At 40.0% G+C, this 19,933-nt stretch overlaps 1 protein-coding gene across 2 annotated transcripts in view; it reads right to left on the bottom strand.

Moving 5' to 3' along the window:
• The window catches only part of elavl4 (ELAV like neuron-specific RNA binding protein 4), a 74,792-nt gene that overhangs the window by 410 nt on the left and 54,449 nt on the right, over positions 1–19,933 (bottom strand). Inside the window, exons 7-8 of one of the 2 annotated variants that reach the window (XM_053321817.1) lie at positions 7,920–8,157; positions 2,999–3,037 (exon numbers count right to left, since the gene is read on the bottom strand). In XM_053321817.1, the coding sequence (XP_053177792.1) occupies positions 2,999–3,037; positions 7,920–8,157 (277 nt within the window). The remainder of the gene's footprint in view (positions 1–2,998; positions 3,038–7,919; positions 8,158–19,933) is intronic. The other variant, XM_053321818.1, reaches the window with a different exon arrangement.

Genomic DNA, 19,933 nt, shown 5'->3' with positions numbered 1-19,933 from the left:
CTCGAGGCAAAAAGTGAAATAGTGTCTGCATGTACTGTACATGAAATGGCCATAAACCTGCGAAAAACATATCTTCATCTTAAAGCCAAATTTTGAATATGAAATCCTCCTTTCACCTCTAAAAGTTTGCATGACTCACTACTGTCTACAACCTAACTAAATAAACTTAAAGATGAAATAAGTTGAATATTTACAGTTTTCCAATAAAACCACAAACACCGATCTCCAAGCCCAATACGCCAATTCAGATGAATTAGGATGCATAAGTATGGATGTTTATTGTCCTTGCATGTATGTTTATGTCTTAAATGCATGAGTGTATATGTGCGACTGCCTAACAACTTAATCCTCTCTGAGCTCCTCGTTTCTGAAAGGCGTCCTGTCAGGAATGACGACAGTGCTGTGTGCTGGGCTATATTTCCTCTGAAGGAGATGCAGACGAAGGTTTTCTCTTTGTGTCCTTGAGTGGCTCCTTTACGAGCTAAATTGCAGGAAGTTGTTGAATTAAACCGTTGCTAGAAATTCATCAAAGATCATGCACCAGCCTGCTAAATCTGTTCTCATTCGCCTCATAATCTTCTCCTTTTTCTTGTGATGCAAGAGATTTGAATCCTCAGTTGACTTCACTTAATTGCCTTTCCGCTCAAAGGAAAAGGAAAGGAGAAAAAAAATACCCCACTTTTAAATAAAAGGTAAATGAGATAAAAAGGTTCATTTCTTATGCCACCTCTCTTCAAGAAACTACTATAGGCATTATTGGGTGTGCTTTAATTGAGATTTCCGCTTTGCTGCAGCTGTCTCAGAGAAGGCTGCTTTCTTAAGGAAAGGGAGGGAGGGAAGAGGGAGCAAACTAAATGGAAAATGGAAGCACTTTACAGCCCAGTGGCATTAAGGTACAAAGTGTATTCCTCCCACTCCTCTTGCAGTCTGCAGGGTGTTCTGTTCTGTTCTATTTCAGAGCTCGTGGCACTGATCGATAGCGCTGCTTGCTGTTCAGGGCCCCCACCCCTCTCTCTCCAGCGACTATATATGGCCAGCAATCACTACGACCTTCCTGCATGACTTTGGTCATGCACAGCCTGCTTCTGACCATTGTGGTTACTGTAGACTTTAATGCAAGGGACTAAAGTGGTTGAATCTTTGAATGCAAGGGCTCACTACAATTAGACTTTTTTGATTAAATGTGTGAAGAACCATGGCAGTATAAGATAAGCAGATTATACTAGGATGAATATATGTATCATTAAGACAAGGTGAAACAGATTATAATATCTTTCTATTTATTTTCACCATGGGTTGTAGCTGCAGGTCCTAATCCTTTGTTTCTCTACATGTATCTCTATGTGGCCTCATTGTCTTTCGAATTTTCATATTTTCTCCAGCATCAAACAGGTGGAATCTGAACAGGCCTCATCATGTCAAGGGCTTGTCCGAGACACTCAGCTGCATTCAGGCCTCTCCTACTGGGCTTGTAAAAAACTTGAAGTGATTTGTATGCAAAAGCTCTAGTAAGGGAAAGTGGGAGGGTAACGGTTTGGAGACTAGATAACACTGCCACTGTGAGTACGTGGAGACGAGTGTGCCTGCGTGTATGTGCCTGTCTGTGTGTGCATGTGTATAAACGTGCATGTGAGCATAGCCATCAGAGCGGGACCAAACATTAACCAATGTTACGGACGAGACCAAGGGTTGCATAGCAACAGTGTTAGCTGACCAGATATCTATTCTGTCCTTTCTAAAGCCAACCATTTCCAGCTCTTAACACCTTTCTTCTCTTTCCTTTCATATATAACCTGAGATCACTGAAAAGCTCTTCTAACTTGATGACATGCTATGCAATCAAGACCGCTGAATCAGGCACTGTTTTCACCTTTAGAAAATTATGTAAAGACTAAGATTGAGGGCACTGTGCTTATTGAACAATAGAGGTGCTAAGGTTAAACCTGTGAATTCTGCATCACTTTCAGTGTTATTCTGTAACTAGTCCTGAATTCTTGCATCTGTCAAAACGACAGCTTTTTAGGAGAGTTTTTTTAAAGGATCATTTCTCTTAAGCTAAACCTTGTTCCTGTTTGAGTAGTTAAGCTGACTTCAGACGGTGTCCCCTGTGCTTGCAACATGCAAGATGCCACCATCAGCACATGAAAGATCTCTCACCATAGTGGCTGCTGCTCTGGGTTATGTAACACCTACAGTATGGTAGCAAGAAAGCAAAATGAAACATGGAGGCGAAAGGAAGGAATTCGAGCAGAGCAGTGCCGAGCAAAGCTGGAGCTGTCTGCAGTGAAACAACATTTCCTGTTTCCAGCAGGGATCCAGGTTCATCCAGCCTCATCCCTTGTCCTAGCTAAGCTAAATATGATCTAATCACAGCTAGTGGCACCAAAAGACGTTAAGGCGATATATAATTTTGTAATGGCTTCCACTGCACAGATGGAATACCTAGAGGATTGTGTACATATTCGATGGTGGATGTTCAATTTTTTAAAAATCATGGATTCCAAATTTGCTTCTAAAGACAATTTTATTCCCAAAATAGGATTAAGCTATAGCTGTAGAATGACAAGGCAGGAGAACCTGAATCCGGTAGTAAAAAAAAACAAAACACACCTAGAAATCAGGAGCTTTACACCAGAGAACAAAATCCATTATGTACACAGAAACAACCCAAAACAATTCAACACAATTCAAACACCAGCACTTGTCATAATCAAAACAAAGCAAATTCATCACCATTGAAAACAAAGACGTATTGTTTTCTGGGTTTTTTTTAACACCTTAAGTGGTTGGTAGGGTTTTGAAACCAACTCAAGCTGACGAGGAAAAAACCAAACAAACCAAAGAACCAAAAAATGCAATTGACCTTGAACAAATTGTCAAACGCAAAGTGACTGCAAAAATACAAGGAAACATAAACTGAAAAAAGAACAGAAAAAAGGATATTGAAAAATCATTGAGTCAACATGGACATCTGGCATTCGGTGAAGTTTTTAATTACCTCTTTACGCCATAGGCCATATTAAGCAAATTGTCCAGCCTGTAAAGAGAAGGAGGGTTCTGGGGTTAATGGTGGGCAGATGGTCGATTCACTCAATGGAACTAATGTTAAGTCCCTGTAGGAACTGCATGGTCCTCCTCACTCAAGAACAAACAAACCCATCTATAGTTGGCCCATTACACTGAGGAGCCCCACCAGAAAATGCTATCATCATAGTTAATGAATCTACAGTACCATCAGTATGGTCGTCACTTGCTCAGTTGGCCACTGCCCGAGTTCAGCAAAGCCCTGCGCTAGCTAATGCCAGAGCACATTGTTATTACCGTACGTGTGACCGTTTTAATGTCAATACAAGACTACAGCAGTGGACTGGTCACAGTTCAGTATTACTAGAATGCTAGGTTAGCCACAGTACTACGGAATGGCAAATCATGCAAAAGTTTGCATGTGGACAATTTATGCCACCACATTGATGGTTTATTAAAACAAATGGTCTTTAATTTGTGTTACCTCAATTAAGAGAACACCTGAGATGACAGGAAATGAGGTAAATGCCCTGATCCAGAGTTCTGTCAGTGTAATGGTTTGGCATTTGAATGATGGTGAGCGAGAGAGACGATGATGATTAGTATGTTTTTAATGAGGTGGACCAACAAAAAATACAACTGAACATTAAACTAGCCATGAAATTGTGACTGTCTGTCTTTGTGTTCGGGGTCAACCTGTTAAGTGCTAACAGGTCAGGTGGAATGGCTGACTGTTAGTCAGAAAGTGTCCTCTGCCTAAAAGGGTTAGTTTGGGGAAATGTTCTGGTTTCATAATTATTTCAACCCGTGAGCTAAAGCCACTGCAGTCAGTGAGAGAAGACTACAGTTTGTGCATTTGTGCGTATCTGTGTGTGTTTGGCTTAAGAACCCAGCAGGCTGTGTGTGTGTGAGTCTCTGTGTTTGTGAGCTGGGCTTCAGAAACCTGTGGGCTGTAAAAAATGTTGGCCCTCTTGGATGGATGCAGTTTGCTTGGTGACTCAATGACCTTCATTCCTCACTTGGGTCTGGCCTGTCTCATGTCTTATTAACTCCTCTGGCCTAATGGACAGGGGCCACGGCTTATTGAGCAACAGCTGGCTAGTGACGCCTCATTCCTCTTGAAAACACTACAAACTCTCTGACTTTGACTTGACTATTGGGGTTGTTTTCTCCTTGTCTCTTTGAGTCCACAAGCATTTTTACTTTCTTGCAACAACTACTACACAGTATTTACCAAAACCTTTCAGTAAACATAACAATCTATTTAATGATTGTTTACACCACATCATAATCCAGGCATCAATTTAACTGGTAACCAAATTTTGAAGCTACATATTCTCATACCTGACATACACAACTTCATTATTATTTGATTGCAATTAAGAAATCAATTAAGCTTTGAAGGCTTATAATAAATAACTTGAATAATAATAATTATAATGATAATACAATTTATTTTAAGCATTCCAAATTAAATCTACATTGTATGTAAGAGATTACAGATGAGTAGGTTTCTAATCAGGGACAATTAAACCCCAGGATGCCAGGTGATTGTAGTTAAGTGCTTTATAAAATAGAAATCCTGCAGGACTCAATCAAGATTCCAGTAATGCAAACATTAACTTAATACTGGCTCACAAGTTACTTCACATTTAGGCTTAACTTTTAAGCTGCATTTAAATATTGAAACTGTGCAGTTAAGTTATATTGTGGTAAGTGCCCACATTGAAATCCCCACACTGTTGTCAGCCCAGTTAATTTACAAATCCTTTTCACATTAATATAAATAAATACATAAATATTTTGCATAAATTTTAGCACTACTTATGTGGGTTTACATGTATCTGTGTTGTACCACTTTTTCACTAAACGTTACCGGAAAACTATGAAAGCAGCCCTAAAACAAAGGAAAAAGTGGAGAAAGGGATATACGGAATCATTAAAGCAGTAATTAGCCCATTACGTGGGAAGGGAACAAGCAAGCTGCTTTGTGGGTAAATGAGTCAATTGGAGAGGATGCTCAGAGGAGAGGCGCTCCAGGCCCAGGAGCACGAAGACATCTGCTGGCCGCCGGGCCGATGGGCCACAACAAAACAACCTGCTGCTAACTCTCTCTCTCTCTCTTTCTCTTTCTTTCTCGCTCTCTCTTGCTCACATGTACAAATGCACACTGATGCACACTCACCACACAAACACACTGCCAGCTTTTACACTGCCTCTCCAAGCTCGATATAAACAATGGGGCTTTTGTGCTTTCTCTCAATGCATGTTAATGGAGGAATGGGCGTTTTTGTCTTTTCTTTTTTGAAACAAAAATCTGTTCAATTATAATTGGCTCCTGCCCTGGATATAATAAGGCTAATTTGCTAATTAGTACCATTAGTTAACGACAGAGAATCGGAAACGAGCCGGGATCTAGGGCTTGGTGTATTGTGCTTGAGTCGATTATGTTTGCTGTCTTGGAGAGGGACCATACAAGCATATTATACATTTACTTGTGTTACAGCAAACCCACATGATTCAGACACACAGGATCGATATAATTATAACTGCAAGAGGATTGTTCTGACTTCTGCCCAGTTTTTTTTTTTAACTTGGGTTTTATCAATGTGTAGCAATTGTCAAAGAGGGATCAGTTTTCCGTAGTAGATCTAGTAGACTGTATTTTCAGTGTGAATATTTCAGTTTTCAAAGTTTGGAACACACCCACTGATAATATATACTAACTTTAGCTTAAACTTTGATTTCATCTCTTGAAGGAATGACAATAAAACAGACTCAACTGTATACTTAATAAGAACATAGAACATGTCCTTTTGCTCTGTTATCCTCAAAAGACTGCGTTAAAAAAAGGGAAACAGCGCACATTGAGCACATTTCTTCTTCAAAAACCTCAACACTTCTAAAGTGTTGAGGTTTTAGTATAGGGCCGGGGAGCAGAGAGCAAGAGCACAGGGACACAGTGAGGAAGTGTCCTGTGGTTGTGAGTTGTGATGAGAAGCGACAGCTCTCCTGCGGAGCCTGTAAATTGGCTTGGCGTATCACAGACACACAGCCACGCTACATCGCTCAGGTGTCACACCAGGGAAGCCGCTCCAGAAGAAAAATACCTTCCAAGCTCTGACTTTGATGGAGAGTAAACAGCACGACCGGCTTAGTGTTATTGAAAGAGAGAGAAAATTGTATAAGCACATATTCTATCCGCAATTTTAAAACATTCTTGTCGGATCAGATGATAAAGCGTTGAATCATAAGATCACCTGTTTGTGTTTTGTTTTTGTGGAGGAGTGAGCCCTAACTATCTCTAGATGTTTAAATAAAGAAAATGATTGTTTGTGTCATTAGTGAGTGACAGGAAATGACCAGGTAGGGTGCCATATATACAGTATTCATATACTGTATGATGTTAAGTGATGGCTCTCCTGGGCAAAAAACTTTCTTAGAATTGGCTGAAGATTTGCCATTTGAATTTTCATTGTGTTATGTAATTTTAAACAAGGTTAAAGCCCAAATCCTTAAGTTGATTTTGGCATTGTATATCTCAATTTGCCCTTTATTTGTTGAATTTAAGACATTTGTATCCTTTAAATTACTTTAGCTTTTAATAAAAAGTCTAATTAATTAATACAGTTGGTAATCTCTTGTGACATATATTTACACTAGCAATGAATTAAACACTGTTATACATGATTGGTCATTGTACCATTGTGAGCAAATAATCCAGGATTAGGGTTTTATGGTCATGGTAAAAGTATGGTATATTTACAATTGTTACCAAATACATGTTTTTGCCCAAGCATCACAGGGATTTATCTGGGAAGTGTTATCACGATGGCAGCATGATGAAATGAAGGGAAATACGTAGTTGTGAACGACAGAACCCCACAGTCTCTTATGAACAGTTCCTCTCTGATCTGGGTGGACCCACACAGAGTGCTCACAGGACCTGATTTACTGACACCTGCACCAGGTGCAGAGCGCACACCTGTTGTTCAAATGGGGATATATTTGCCGAAATAAATGGTCACAGGAGAAAAGTTGCATCATTGTTGATACAGGGACATTGCAATGACTCATGCTCTTTATGTGTAGGCGCCACATCTCCTGTTGGAACACTGTAAATTGCATTTGGTGCAAATGTTTTCCAAATCAGGCCTGTTGTTTAGAACAGACGTGTTTCCTTTATTAAATGCATTCATCATCACATAAACCAATAATAATAATAATAATAATGATAATAATGTTATTGAGTTGGACAGTGATGACTCGCATCAGTGTTTTATCCCCTCTAGACATTAAATCTGTCTCATATTGACATATCACATAGCAATCCTGTTTGTCATTAATGGATACCAAACACACCAGTAATGTTTAATTTAATATCATGGAATCAAGTGTTTTGACATAACGGAAATGTTGATTACACTATGATAGACTATCAATTACATCCTATTAAATCCCACTGTAAATTTTAGTAGTGCAAACAGCTTTACCCTTTGCGCTCCATTAGAGTATTTTGAACTTCAACATTAACTTTGAAATTCCCAACCTTTTGAGCAGAAGCCCGTCATGAGCAGGAGTACAGGGACACTGTTCTCCTCTTTATCAACTACTACAAATATTAAGCTGGTGATTCAATCACAATGACTGTTTCCAAAATTATGAAACCACATACTCATTTCACTCTGTTTTGTTATGTTGGGGTCACCAAATGAACATTAGGAGACTTTTCCTCGCGTCAGCCCCCAAGGTTGGGAAAGTCTGCATTGACTACACTCCTTTAAAATAATACACTTTTAAATCCCCCATGCTGTAACTGCAAACCTGAACAAATCCCCTCCCAATTTGAATCTTTTCTGCCTCACTCCGTCCTCCATGGCCATCCCAGTACTCACCTGAACCTCTGAGCCTGGTGGTGGAGAGGGCCTGGGTATCGGCGATTGGGGGACTGGTAGAGTTGCGACAGAAGGGCTTGGCTGGTCTTCTGGCTGGGGTTGTTGGCGAACTTGACCGTAATAGGCTCAGCGGCACCTGATGGCTTCTGTCCATTCAGGCCCTTGATGGCCTCTTCAGCCTCTATCCTCTTATCAAAGCGGATGAAGCCCACACCTCGGGAGCCACCTGCGGGGCCAGCAGATCAGAAACAAACAGGGTCCCTTTTACTTCACAGAGTTTAAAAGCGTCATTCATATTCTGTGCATATGTACAATGTACAGTATGTATGTGGAGTTTAAAACGTTACCTTTTATATATTTGAACAGTACAAAGCATGACAGGAAGCTATGAAAGCAGATTGCTGCAGGCTTTAAAGAACCTCTTCAAACGTGTATGAATAATTTATAAACTGTGATTTACAGGTGACTATGTATTACCATGTAAAAAGACATCACGACTGAACAGAGAAAAGCTGAGGCTATAACAGACAGCATTTCTAATTCTTATGGAAGAGTGATAACACAAATCATGTTGACCAATTTAATCAGCAGACTGTGTGATGAGGCTGCTTTGTGTGACTGAATTGTATTGTGATGTTGTGAATGTTTCCAGGTCTCTCTTGTAAAACAGATTTTGATTTCAGGGAGATTGCTTGAATAAATAAAGCTTAACACATTTCAGCATGTAAAAATTGAAAATTCAAATAGTTCTTATTATGTATTTTTATTTTTTAGTCTTTTTTTGACCTCCACTGCACCAACCTGAAACCAACCCTAATGTGCTGCATTAAATATAAGGAAAGGTACTGTAGGCTTGGAGGGAGTCAGTAGACAGAGACGGACAGTGTGATAGTAACACTGACCAAATACACTTTTATATACAGCAGGAGGTGTTTATACAGTGGAAGCCTGCTAACACCCCTGACTACACTAATCACTCATTGTTGTCCTGACTACCACCCTACCTGGTGGCCTCAAAACTGAAATACACATAAACATATGCACACACACACACACACACACACACACACACACACACACACACACACACACACACACACACACACACACACACACACACACACACACACACACACACCAGCTGTAGACTGGGCATACAGGGCTGCATTGTGGTGTTGGCCCTCAGTCTGTTTAAAGCCACACAGTCCATTCTTCCTTCCAGTCACAGTCAGCCATACACACACTCTTCATGCACTGGTCCCAGTGATATTTGAGCAGTTTCCTTGGAGATATTTTTTGACTGCCACCTGAGAGGAACATTTAGAGACTTGCTTTCTGGGAGGTCCTTTATTGGTGTCCCTGAATGCTGTGTGTGTGTGTTACTGACTGTTTATATATGTGTGTTTGTGTGTGTGTGTGCACTGGTATCTATTAATGGATGCTGTGCCTTGTTTTAATGAGGCTGCCTAGATGGCCCAGAGGATGCTTGCTCAGTGACAGCAGCACTCTGCTGAAGAGACTATTTACATAATACTGTGTGCACACAGGCATGTCTGTGTGACTGAGACTGAATAAAAGAGAGGCAGTGAGAAAGAGGGAATTTTGTGTTTGAGCATCATTGTGTGCAGTCTCTTTCTCACACATAAAAAGCCCACCTTATTGTTATTCCACATTTTTGTACATGCCATCCCTCTCCTCATCTCTTTTTTTATACTTCCTGTAGGCTTGTCTCATAGTGCCCGCTCTCCTGAATTCTTATTCGGAGAAGCACCTTGACCATCTCACTCCCCCTTTTCTTTCTTTTTTTCTCTCCAGGACACAAGCACCACAAGGTTATTTACTTTCCAGCCAAGCAGCAACATAAAAAGCTACTCTTTGAAAGCAATGATCAATGGAACATATCTCCACTGAAGTTAATTTTAGGTTGAGCTTATTACTTTTGGCTTTTAGCGGATCGAAAAAATACATAAAATGAAATAAATCTGATAAATTGTAGATGTTTATTTTTTAATTAAAAAATGTTTTTAAAATTGGATTTTTAAAATTGATCTAATGCACAAATTGGGCTGAAAGTCAGATGTTAAGAGAAGCATTTGCAGCACAAACACTACTTTTACCTTTTGGTTTAAATTACAGAGGGAGTGAATAGCTCATTTGCACTTTGCCGTTTTCTTGCCTCTCTCAGCTACTGGAAGCATTTTCTTAGCTGTCAACATTGCAAATGGACCTAATTTACTGTAAACCCTTCTCATCAGAGTGTCCTCTTATAGCAGGAGAAAATAGCAGTTGTTTTGAACTCATTTGCTCTTTTTAACCAATTCTGGTTATTTTTCAGTGAAATTTGGTAAAAACATAAAACAATGACCCTTACATTTTATTAGGCATCTAATCAATTTTCTGCACACAAGGTTCTAATTTTGCAAAAGAAGCTACCTTCCCTCACACTCATACTGACCACACACACTGCTGTGCAGAGACCTAAACCACAACATTTTCCTTACGCCTGCTTGATGATCTCATTAACTTCTATTCAGTGTAAATTATTCTGTTGAATTCTCATTTTTACCTTTCCAGGCTCCCTCTCCCCTGACAGGTGCCAACTCTGTACCTGTACATTTTAATTAGCTTGTCAGAAGCTGAAAAATAACAATTCTAATGGGATCTACACAGTGAAAACAACAACCACTGCTGTTCCTACACTTTTCTTCATTTATTACTGTAGTTGTCATGCATGTGCTGTATATGGGGTAAAATGGGGGTCACTGCTGTTTCTCTGGGGAGAGCTGTTTTTCAGATACCGTCAGTAACAGTGATTGGTAGTGAGTATTTGTATTTGCTATTTAGACAGGTAAATGTACTGAATGGCATTGCTAATTGGAAACTGCCCGATTTCTGGACAGTCTTCAGCAGTAAGACACTTGGTAACTCTAAGAGCCTTGCTCAAGGGCACCTCAGCGGTAGTTAAAGAAGAGGAGAGCTTTGCTCATTCACTTCCTCCACTGAGACGAGAGGAGAAGAGAGGACTGTACTCGTCCTTTAATCCTCGCACTTGTTTGGCCTTGAGCTGCTCCTAAGCTGGTTCTGGCTGGAGGGCCTCTAGACAAACGCTTGGCATACAGATGAAGGCACAGCACAAACAGACACACACACACACACGCTACTTAAGTGATAACTTGAAGAGGTGCTATTGAGAATGAAGTGTGAAAAGAGGAGTAGAGATTTGTAACTGTCCGTGACCAATTGCGGAGTGTGTGTGTGTGTTTGTGTGAGAAACTGTATGAGAGAGAGATTGAAAATGTCTGTGTTTGTACTTATATTTTACTGTAAGTGTGCACCAGCTACACTTGCCCTTGAGTTTATACAGTAGCACTGTAGGAAGGTGACAGAGCTGAGGTGGCAGTTGATTCCATCACCCATGAATCTTATCTACTGTAAGTGTGATTATCTCCCAACATGTTAGTGTATCCAGTGCAGACAAGCAATCTGAGCCTGTAATATAGTTGACTTAAGATTTTTACTAACAAGTTGTTGAGGTAATAAAATTGAAAGGATGTTCTTTGGCTTGGACACAGCAGGGTGAAGTCAGTGCTCAGTTCAAGGTTATGCTGTGAAACACTCCTGCTGTATTCTGTTTAGTGCAACTAAAGAGGAGGAAGAGATCGATGGGGCTTTGCAGGAGAAAAATCTGATGGTGGTGTGAAATATGAACTAACTGATATACCATGTTTGTGATACTGTGAAACCAAACAGTGTTCATCTGCTGACCTAATATGACCAGCTCTTTCTCTCTTTCACTTTGCGTTCTTCACATATAACTCCTCACATTGCATCTAATACTGCATGTACCTTTGTATCATAGTCCATCAAGTTCACCAGTCACTACATCAGTGTGTCAAATACTCCATGACTGTATTTTTTCTTAATGTGTTCTGAAGTTGTCACATCAAATCAAATCACAAATACCACATGATGACTGAAGACTGACCAGGGACATATAGTTGCTTTATCTGTATCTTTCTTGGGTTTCAAGAATTATTCTGTAAAGTATAAAGTTGCAACAAATCCCACTAAAAGAACAAAGCAAGCATTGTGCAAGTAAATCCCTGACTTATTACACTGTCTGTGTCATTCAAGACTTAAGTCCATTTGTTTCTACTGAAGACATACTCTACTGTTAAAAAACATTCAAATGTACATATTTATGAAACAACTGAACTATTTTCAGCCATGGATTAATACACAGTGGTGAGGTAATAAGTATCTATGGCAGCAGATTAGGCTTTGGCGACAGACTATACTTCTTTAAGGGATTTTTTTGACGGTAGGATAAATATAAGATATGATCAGCATTACCCTTTTCCATTATCAAAGTATTTATTTAAAAAAATGACTGCATGCACATGAAATTAATCAATATTACAATCAAAGTTTACCCAAGTGTTTTCTTATAACAGCTGTCATGCCATATTAACATAGTAAGCCTTGAGATGTTTTTTCAGTTTTTTTTAACTTTAACATTACAAACAAAAACAAACTTGCAATCTATCGAGCAAGCTGCCAGTCGAGGGAGTCCAACCTAATGACTGTCCTTTCAACCAGCCCCAGAAGCCTCGGGCTACTTATCAACCGCCAGCCAGCCATACAGGCAACATTAGAGCACAATGTACTTACTAAGGTACAGCAATCTGTCTTTCTCACTCTCTCTCTCTCTTCTTCTCACTCTCGTTTTTTGCTCTCCCTCTCCTCCACAGTAATCAACAGAGGCTTATGTAACTCTCTCTACCTGTGCTTATCTCTCTCTAACACACACCGACAGGCACATTGGCTGCCTTACTAATAACACGCTACCTCAATCTGAGGTGGGGGAAACAGAGGGAGAGAGGTTGGGGGACGAGAAGCAAGTGCTATGGGTGGGGATGAGCAAGGCAGTAATGAAAAGGAGAAAGGGAAAGAGTGGAAATGAGGAGTGAGGAAGGAAAGGACAAAAGGAGAGAAGGTGACAGAAGAGAATGTTAGGAGGTGACAGTAAAAGGATGATGATGAAAGGAAACAGTGCTATTCTTGCTTGCTCCTGCCCAAACAAAGCCGCTCTTTCTCTAAAACCCACTATCATTTCCCCAAACACTGACTGACTGACAGAGAGAAATGACTGCTCCTCTAAGAGACCAGAAGAGAGGAGAGAGGTGAGAAACCTTGCTGCTGGGTAATGAAACACACACACTTTCATTTTCTCTCTCTCAAACACACAGTTTCATGCATCTAGTGCACTGTATCCTTGTACGCAGGCCCATACGCTCACCGAGACAGACGCATGCACCGATGCACGCATACATAAGCAGAAAAAATATTTTCAGGTGTTCTGCGGTTCCATCCCCCATCCTTTTATCTTTTGAGGAGCTATATTGTGCCAACTGTATCAAATGATTAGACTTGTCTTTCCAAAAGATTTATAATATGGCAGAGGCAGAAAGAAACCCACTTCTTGCTGTCTTCTAATTAGAGGGATGGAGAAAAAAAAGCAATGTCCTTGTCTTAAGTAACATTACTGTGCCTGGCTACAGATGGCGTTTGAAAAAGCAGCAAGAGGAGAGACAAAGAGACTTTGAAGAGTGGAGGTGCCCTGTGCTTTAGCCTCTGTCAGAGCAGAGCTTCAACCATCTGTCTGGTGTGTGTGTGTGTGTGTGTGTGTGTGTGTGCGCGCACGCATATGTCGATGTGCATATCTCTGTGCGAATGTGTGTGTCCATGTGTGTCGGATACCGCAGAGATAGTATGTGCTCGTAGGATTATAGAAAAATAACTAAAGGCAGAGAGATGGCAGCAACGGCACGAGTCAAGGCTGCAGTCATCCCACCTAGTGGGTGCACCGCTCTGCTCGTATTACCTTGACCGTTCTGTTCTCTACTGCTGGACAGGCGGAGGGCAGGGATTCAGTGTGGTGTCAGTCTGAAGGGAAACATCCATTATTCAAGTCAAGAGAGGAGAGAACATTGCAACTGTGCGGAGGAAGGGTAATTCCTTTGAGAAAAATTAGTGTTGTTGAAATTCACAAGTGCACCATGCAAACAGGAATGATTTCATTATAATAAGAAACCAAAAACCAAATTGTAGAGCCATGCAGGTACAGGAGGAGCTCTGTTTTCATGGCCTTGGAAAGACTAGAATAAACAGTGCTATGAAGTGGCTTCTCTCTGACCTTGAGATGCATGTTGTTTTTGGTGTTTTTCTACCCAGTGCAGCACGTGTGCCAGGAAAGTTGAAGGAGAGGCAAAACTAGATGTGGTTTCCATGCAGATGAGGCTGCGCAGTGGGGTGTTGGTGTTTTGGTGAAAACTCTCTCTGATGGTGCTACGAGAGTAAAAGACTTGGTCTGTTTTCTTTGCAACATCAAAGATTATTTTTAAGCCGATAATTTTGATGATGATTTTTGATGATACATTTGATGGTGATTCCATCAGTAAACATAAACTAAATCCTTGATAGAAAAGGGCAACTAATGAGTAATGTTGGATATAATAATAAACAACTTATTTTGTACATTGTTAAAAACAATGGATCAAACATAGATTTGCTTTATTTGAATTATTTTCTGGCATTATTTATATATATATGTGATGCTGATGATTTTGTTTGTTTTGTTTTCTTGCTTTTATATTTTTAACTTTTCTTTCTTTAAATATGTGAAATATAAATTCCAGAAAAACTAAAACTATGTGACTATGTAAATTGGTCTGTACTGCAGACTATGGGATGACTTTTACTTCTATGACTCACAGCTGCCTTTAGATGGTATCAAAACTTTCAGTTTAAGTGGTTAAATCTGAAAAAAAGTCATTTGAAGGCAGGAGTACAAATATGAGTTTATACTGCAGCTTCTAAATTTTAAATAGCTGCACTCAAGTGTTATTATGCACAGTGATGCTAAATAATGTAACATGTCCATGCATCTATGCACAGGAAACTGGTTTGTTATACCTTTCAGAGGTAATTTTGCTCTCAGTTCACACATTTTGATGACTTTGAGTCATCTTGTTGTCATTCCATTATCTTTCCAATTGTCTGTTTGTTTCTCTCTTTCTCTCCTCATCTAAAAATACCAGATTACAGGGACAACAGCTGTGTGTTTTGCGGCTTTCTTTCCAAGTTATCTAGCAAGAGTGGTATTTTAGTTATGACTGCAACAGCTTTGGTTGAATTTTATAGGGTTGAGTCACGCAACTAATCTTCAGACAATTCTGGCAGCAGTGGCTTTATTGTTGCATGTAAACATAATCAAATTTTCTACAGCTTCCAAAAGACTCAGTAACTGCACACAACAATTTCTGGGTTAATCACTGACTACTAATAAAAATGCGACATTGTGCACGCAAAGTACGACATGACTTGACTTTCAATACCTCCGTAAACATAAATTAAACTAAAAGAGGCACATGATGTGCTTGTGGCAGCATACAGTATTTGTAATGCTGCATGTTTGTGCGTTGAATCTCTCAGACAAGCAATGTTCCTTTTTTACTTGGAGGAGCCAGTTTAGGATTTTTTTTAAAGCTTCAATATTCAGTACACAACTTGGCAGTAAATAATACCAGTGTCTTTGAAAAGCTTTCAAACATGGATGCCTCATGTCAACTAAATTTCAAGGTAACTAAACCTTAATTTAATGCTGTTTTGATCAGGAACAACTCTACCTATCATACAACTGTAGCTCAATGCCAGATAATTATTCATTCAGTGAACAAAAATGCTCTTCCTATTAGTAACACTGGCAATCACCATCTTCAGTTGTATGTTGGCATGAACGCTTGTGAGTTGTTACCATGGGAATCTTTCCCATCGCTACCTACCATCCCACAGGAAGACACTGCAGCATCAGCCTTTTCACAACCAACCCTTACACACACTGAGCAGCAATTTAGTTTCACATCAGAGCCTGGGTTTCTGGAAGCCAAGTCTGTGGATCAATTGTATTTGCAGTCATTGATTAGATAAGCATTGACCTCTGTTTGCATACAGATCTTGGATGAAGAACTAGGAATAGCCAACTATTGATCCAAAGCTGCCTCTGATATTATATCTGTTTCAAATTGAGGCTAGCCTAAAGCAGCTATCAGAGCACAAGATCATGGCCTGGCTGACTTCCCTGAAGGTTAGAAAGAAAGGCAGAGGGAGTCCAGATTGCACTATTTTCACTGATAAAGAGTAAACATATGCTTATCCATTCAGAAGGAATCGATAGAGAAAGGAAAGGAAAGAGGAGGGTGAGGAGATAGAGGAAGAGATGGAGAGATATCCTTGTCAAGTCAATGTTGTGTTAGCTCTCTAGAGTCTCTGGGGCAATTTGGTAATTTTTGTGGATTTTGTTTCAGTTGCTTCTGACTGTGAATGATGCTAACAGTGATGTTTTTAAAGTTCCGTCTTGTTTTTATGAATAGAAGAGTGACTGTAGGGTGCATCCTGTTGATGAGGAGGTCGTTTAGAGAACAGACATTATGTTCCCAATTTAGCAGAGCAGGAGCTGGGAATCATCAGCCCATCTGCCGATGGTCACTGAAGAACATCCGTTACTTCAGCAACTTTATGTAGCTCTGCTGTTTCTATGTATGTCTATCTGCATTTTGCTCTTCTCTTCTGCCTGTTCCATTATTGTAGACATTGTAAGGGCGTGTCTCAAACCAGTCGAAATAGTAGAAATAGTGAATCACTGAGGGAATTGTATTCCAGGCACTGATTAGGTCACTGATTCAATAAATATAGGGACACTGGTGAGTCATTGATGACCTGCAACACTGACTTCAAGGCACCACAAGATAATGTTGTCGCATCGACCCATATCCCTCAGGTATGGAAAACTAAGCTTAAAAAATATATCCGAAAATAAAAATGAAGTATAGACTTTATTTACCACATGTAGGTGGCCGTTAACAAGGGGTACTTCTCAAAGGACTAATTTCAGAGCAGTCACTGGAACTATATTGGCATTAGGACATCCTACAGTATGGCCGACTCCCTGAACAGTGCATTACTTATTGAATCGGGGACCTGTATGACACACACCACAAATCTGTCTGAGCCACTCTCCTCTTTCTCTTTCTCTACTTGTCCTTGTTCTGTACTTACATTTTGGGCGGTCACAGGAGAGTTTTAATTTGCAGCCTATTTCTCTCTTAATGGCAGTGAGTGTGTGGGTGTGTGTGTGGGTGTGTGTGAATATGTTTTGTGTGCATCTGCCTCTGTGCAGTAACAGAGAGAAGAAAAAGAGTAGTCAATGATGCCAGCATACTACTCTCAAGGCCCTTCTAAAGTCTTCCATGTTTTTAATCACCAGCAACTCTAACGTCTAATTAATCATTAACATTTCTCCTGCTGATCCTTAACCCTCTGGGGACACCTTGAAGAACATCTCTCTCACACTTTATCTGTGTGTGTGTATGCGCGTGTGTGCATACAGTTTAAGTGTATTTCAGTTTTGAGGCCACCAGGTAGGGTGGTAGTCAGGACAACAATGAGTGATTAGTGTAGTCAGGGGTGTTAGCCCAGGGGTTCCACTGTATAAACACCTCCTGCTGTATATATAAAGTGTATTTGGTCAGTAAGACTCGCCTACCTCCCATTGATGTGACCAATGTCTACATGATACAAGCAGAAAAAAGAATATATGGTAATTCAAGCTATCATGCAAAAATAATTGTTCTAATGGTAGATTTAGCATCATTACTTGAACATTTTTGGTTTTGGGTTTGGTGCACAATTTAAACTAATCTAATTTAATTAAATTAGTAACTATGTTGTCATTTTCTGTGCTTTGCATTTTTGAAGTTTGTATAAAATGATTTTTCCTGAATCCTTCAAATAATGCGTGATATTTTGACATACTATTTTAGTGTTGAATAAAATGTTTTCATTTCATATATATGTGTGTGTGTGTATATATGTGTAAATAAATATATACATATGTACATATAGATATAGATATATTATATTGTTGTAAATTGCGTATACCATTATTTAAACTAGCAGTGTTTTTTAATCTAAGCACAGATTAATTCCTGACTAAGAACACTGTTGCTTCCAGGGTAATTCTCTCAGTTTTGATATGATAGTTTGGCAAAGTAATAGACAACAAACAGGGCAACGTTTCTCTCTGAACTTATTCACATCTACACACCTTCCCGAACTCTCCGATCCTCCTCTGCCAACCAGCTCCCTGCCCCATCTGCCAACTTAACTACCATGGGGCCAAGAGCCTTCAGCCGATCTGCCCCGTCTTTGGAACTCTCTCCCACCAGACATTCGCACTTCTGACTCTATCTCCACCCGCCTGAAAACGCACCTATTCAGAGTGGCATACTCTGTCTCACACTGACTATGCAATCACGTTCTTGTTTATTTATTGTTCTAACGCACTTTGTAGTCACATTCATATTTATTCTTTATCTTTGCACTAAATGTTACCTGATGTATATTGTTGTATGTACTGTTGTTGTGTTATATGTGCCTCGTAAGGTGTCCTTGAGTGCTTTGAAAGGGGCCTTTAAATAAAATGCATTATTATTATTACTATGTTGGTGGGCCATGTATTGCTACTTCAACATATGTAACCCAATGTCTTCATTATTAGCATGCTACTAACTAAAGTTTGGCTGGAGAGGGACATCAAAATTTAGAGAAATTTGTTAATATTAAGCATTTTAAAGGTCAGTTTTAAATGGGACTGAACAGGAATGATTATGTGAAACATTATTTTCTCAGCAGACATTTTTATTTGATCTGGGTGTTCGTCTTTATCCGGACATGCTCGCGAGGAGGCTCTATTCTAAGACTGAACACGTGCCAGTCAAGAATGACAGTCACAGACTGAATTAGTGATTATCTTGTGAACTTAAGCTATGGTGAATGGTGCTCGATTATGGAAAAATCATTTTTTTTACTTTAGAAACATGCTGCATTTATTGGACATTTCTTGTCCATTCGGCTTGATAAATTTTCTCTCCAAGCAGCAGCCTTTTATCTGCCGCTAAACGCAACACACAGCAGAAAATGTGCAGAGATATTAGTGCTGAGCGAATGATGACGATAGTTCATACACCACATCCTGGTTTTTAATAATTAGTCAGCTATCTCATTATTGTTAAAAATCGTTTCCCCTCGATTTTATTCGTTTTGAGATTGTTTGGCCCCTAAATCGTAATCACAATCAAATTTCGATTAATTGAGAAGCCTTAGTGCCGCCTCTGGTGAGATGTGTTTTATTCATGGTGTGTGGCCTGAGCTGAGAAGCTAAAAATGAGAGATGTGACTGTAGTGTAGGGTTTTCTGCGGCCTTGCTGTCGGTTGTGTGGCTGCGATTCTTTGTAGGGAATCCCAGTGGTCTAAGCAGCGTGATGGTATGACAGGTCTCTCAGTTAAAACAGATAGACAGGAGATGTGCCCACCTCATGTAAATGTGTGTGGATGAGGGTGGAAACAGCCTTATCTTTTTTTCCACCTTTCCCTTCCGCTGCCCCTCTCCTCAGCTTTCCCTTTGCTTCCTTCCTCTACTAATTTCCTCTCCTGCCCACGTCTCTCCTCATCTTCACCCTCTGTTACTTGTTTTTCTTTTCCTATTCTCTGCCTCCTCCCTCTTCATCTGCACTCCCCCTGTCTCCTTTGTTTTCCTTTCCTCTGCTTTCACCTCTCTTCTAACCCTCTCCCCTCCTCTGCTCAGTGTGTACAGACAGGCGTGCACTTCACTGCCAGCAGTGATTTATTCTGCTTAGGCAAATGAGTGTGGCTTACAGCATGCTGCTCCCTTTCTGCTTCATCAGTACACATTGCACATAACACTGGAGCAGGTTGCAGCCTGTAGGCACAAACACAACCCCTGAAATGGATCTAAGAGACACCCTGGAGGGGTTCTTCTGCAATACAATGGGCTGATGTGATTCATTCCTGTGTTTAGGATGTAGAGGAATGTGTAATTGAGCATGTTTATTACGCAGCTTGTGCCTCTCATGTAATCACTGTTTTGACCACGG

This window comes from Scomber japonicus, chromosome 7 (assembly GCF_027409825.1).
Source record: "Scomber japonicus isolate fScoJap1 chromosome 7, fScoJap1.pri, whole genome shotgun sequence".
NCBI lineage: Eukaryota > Metazoa > Chordata > Actinopteri > Scombriformes > Scombridae > Scomber > Scomber japonicus.
This window is presented reverse-complemented; position numbering and strand designations above follow the sequence as displayed.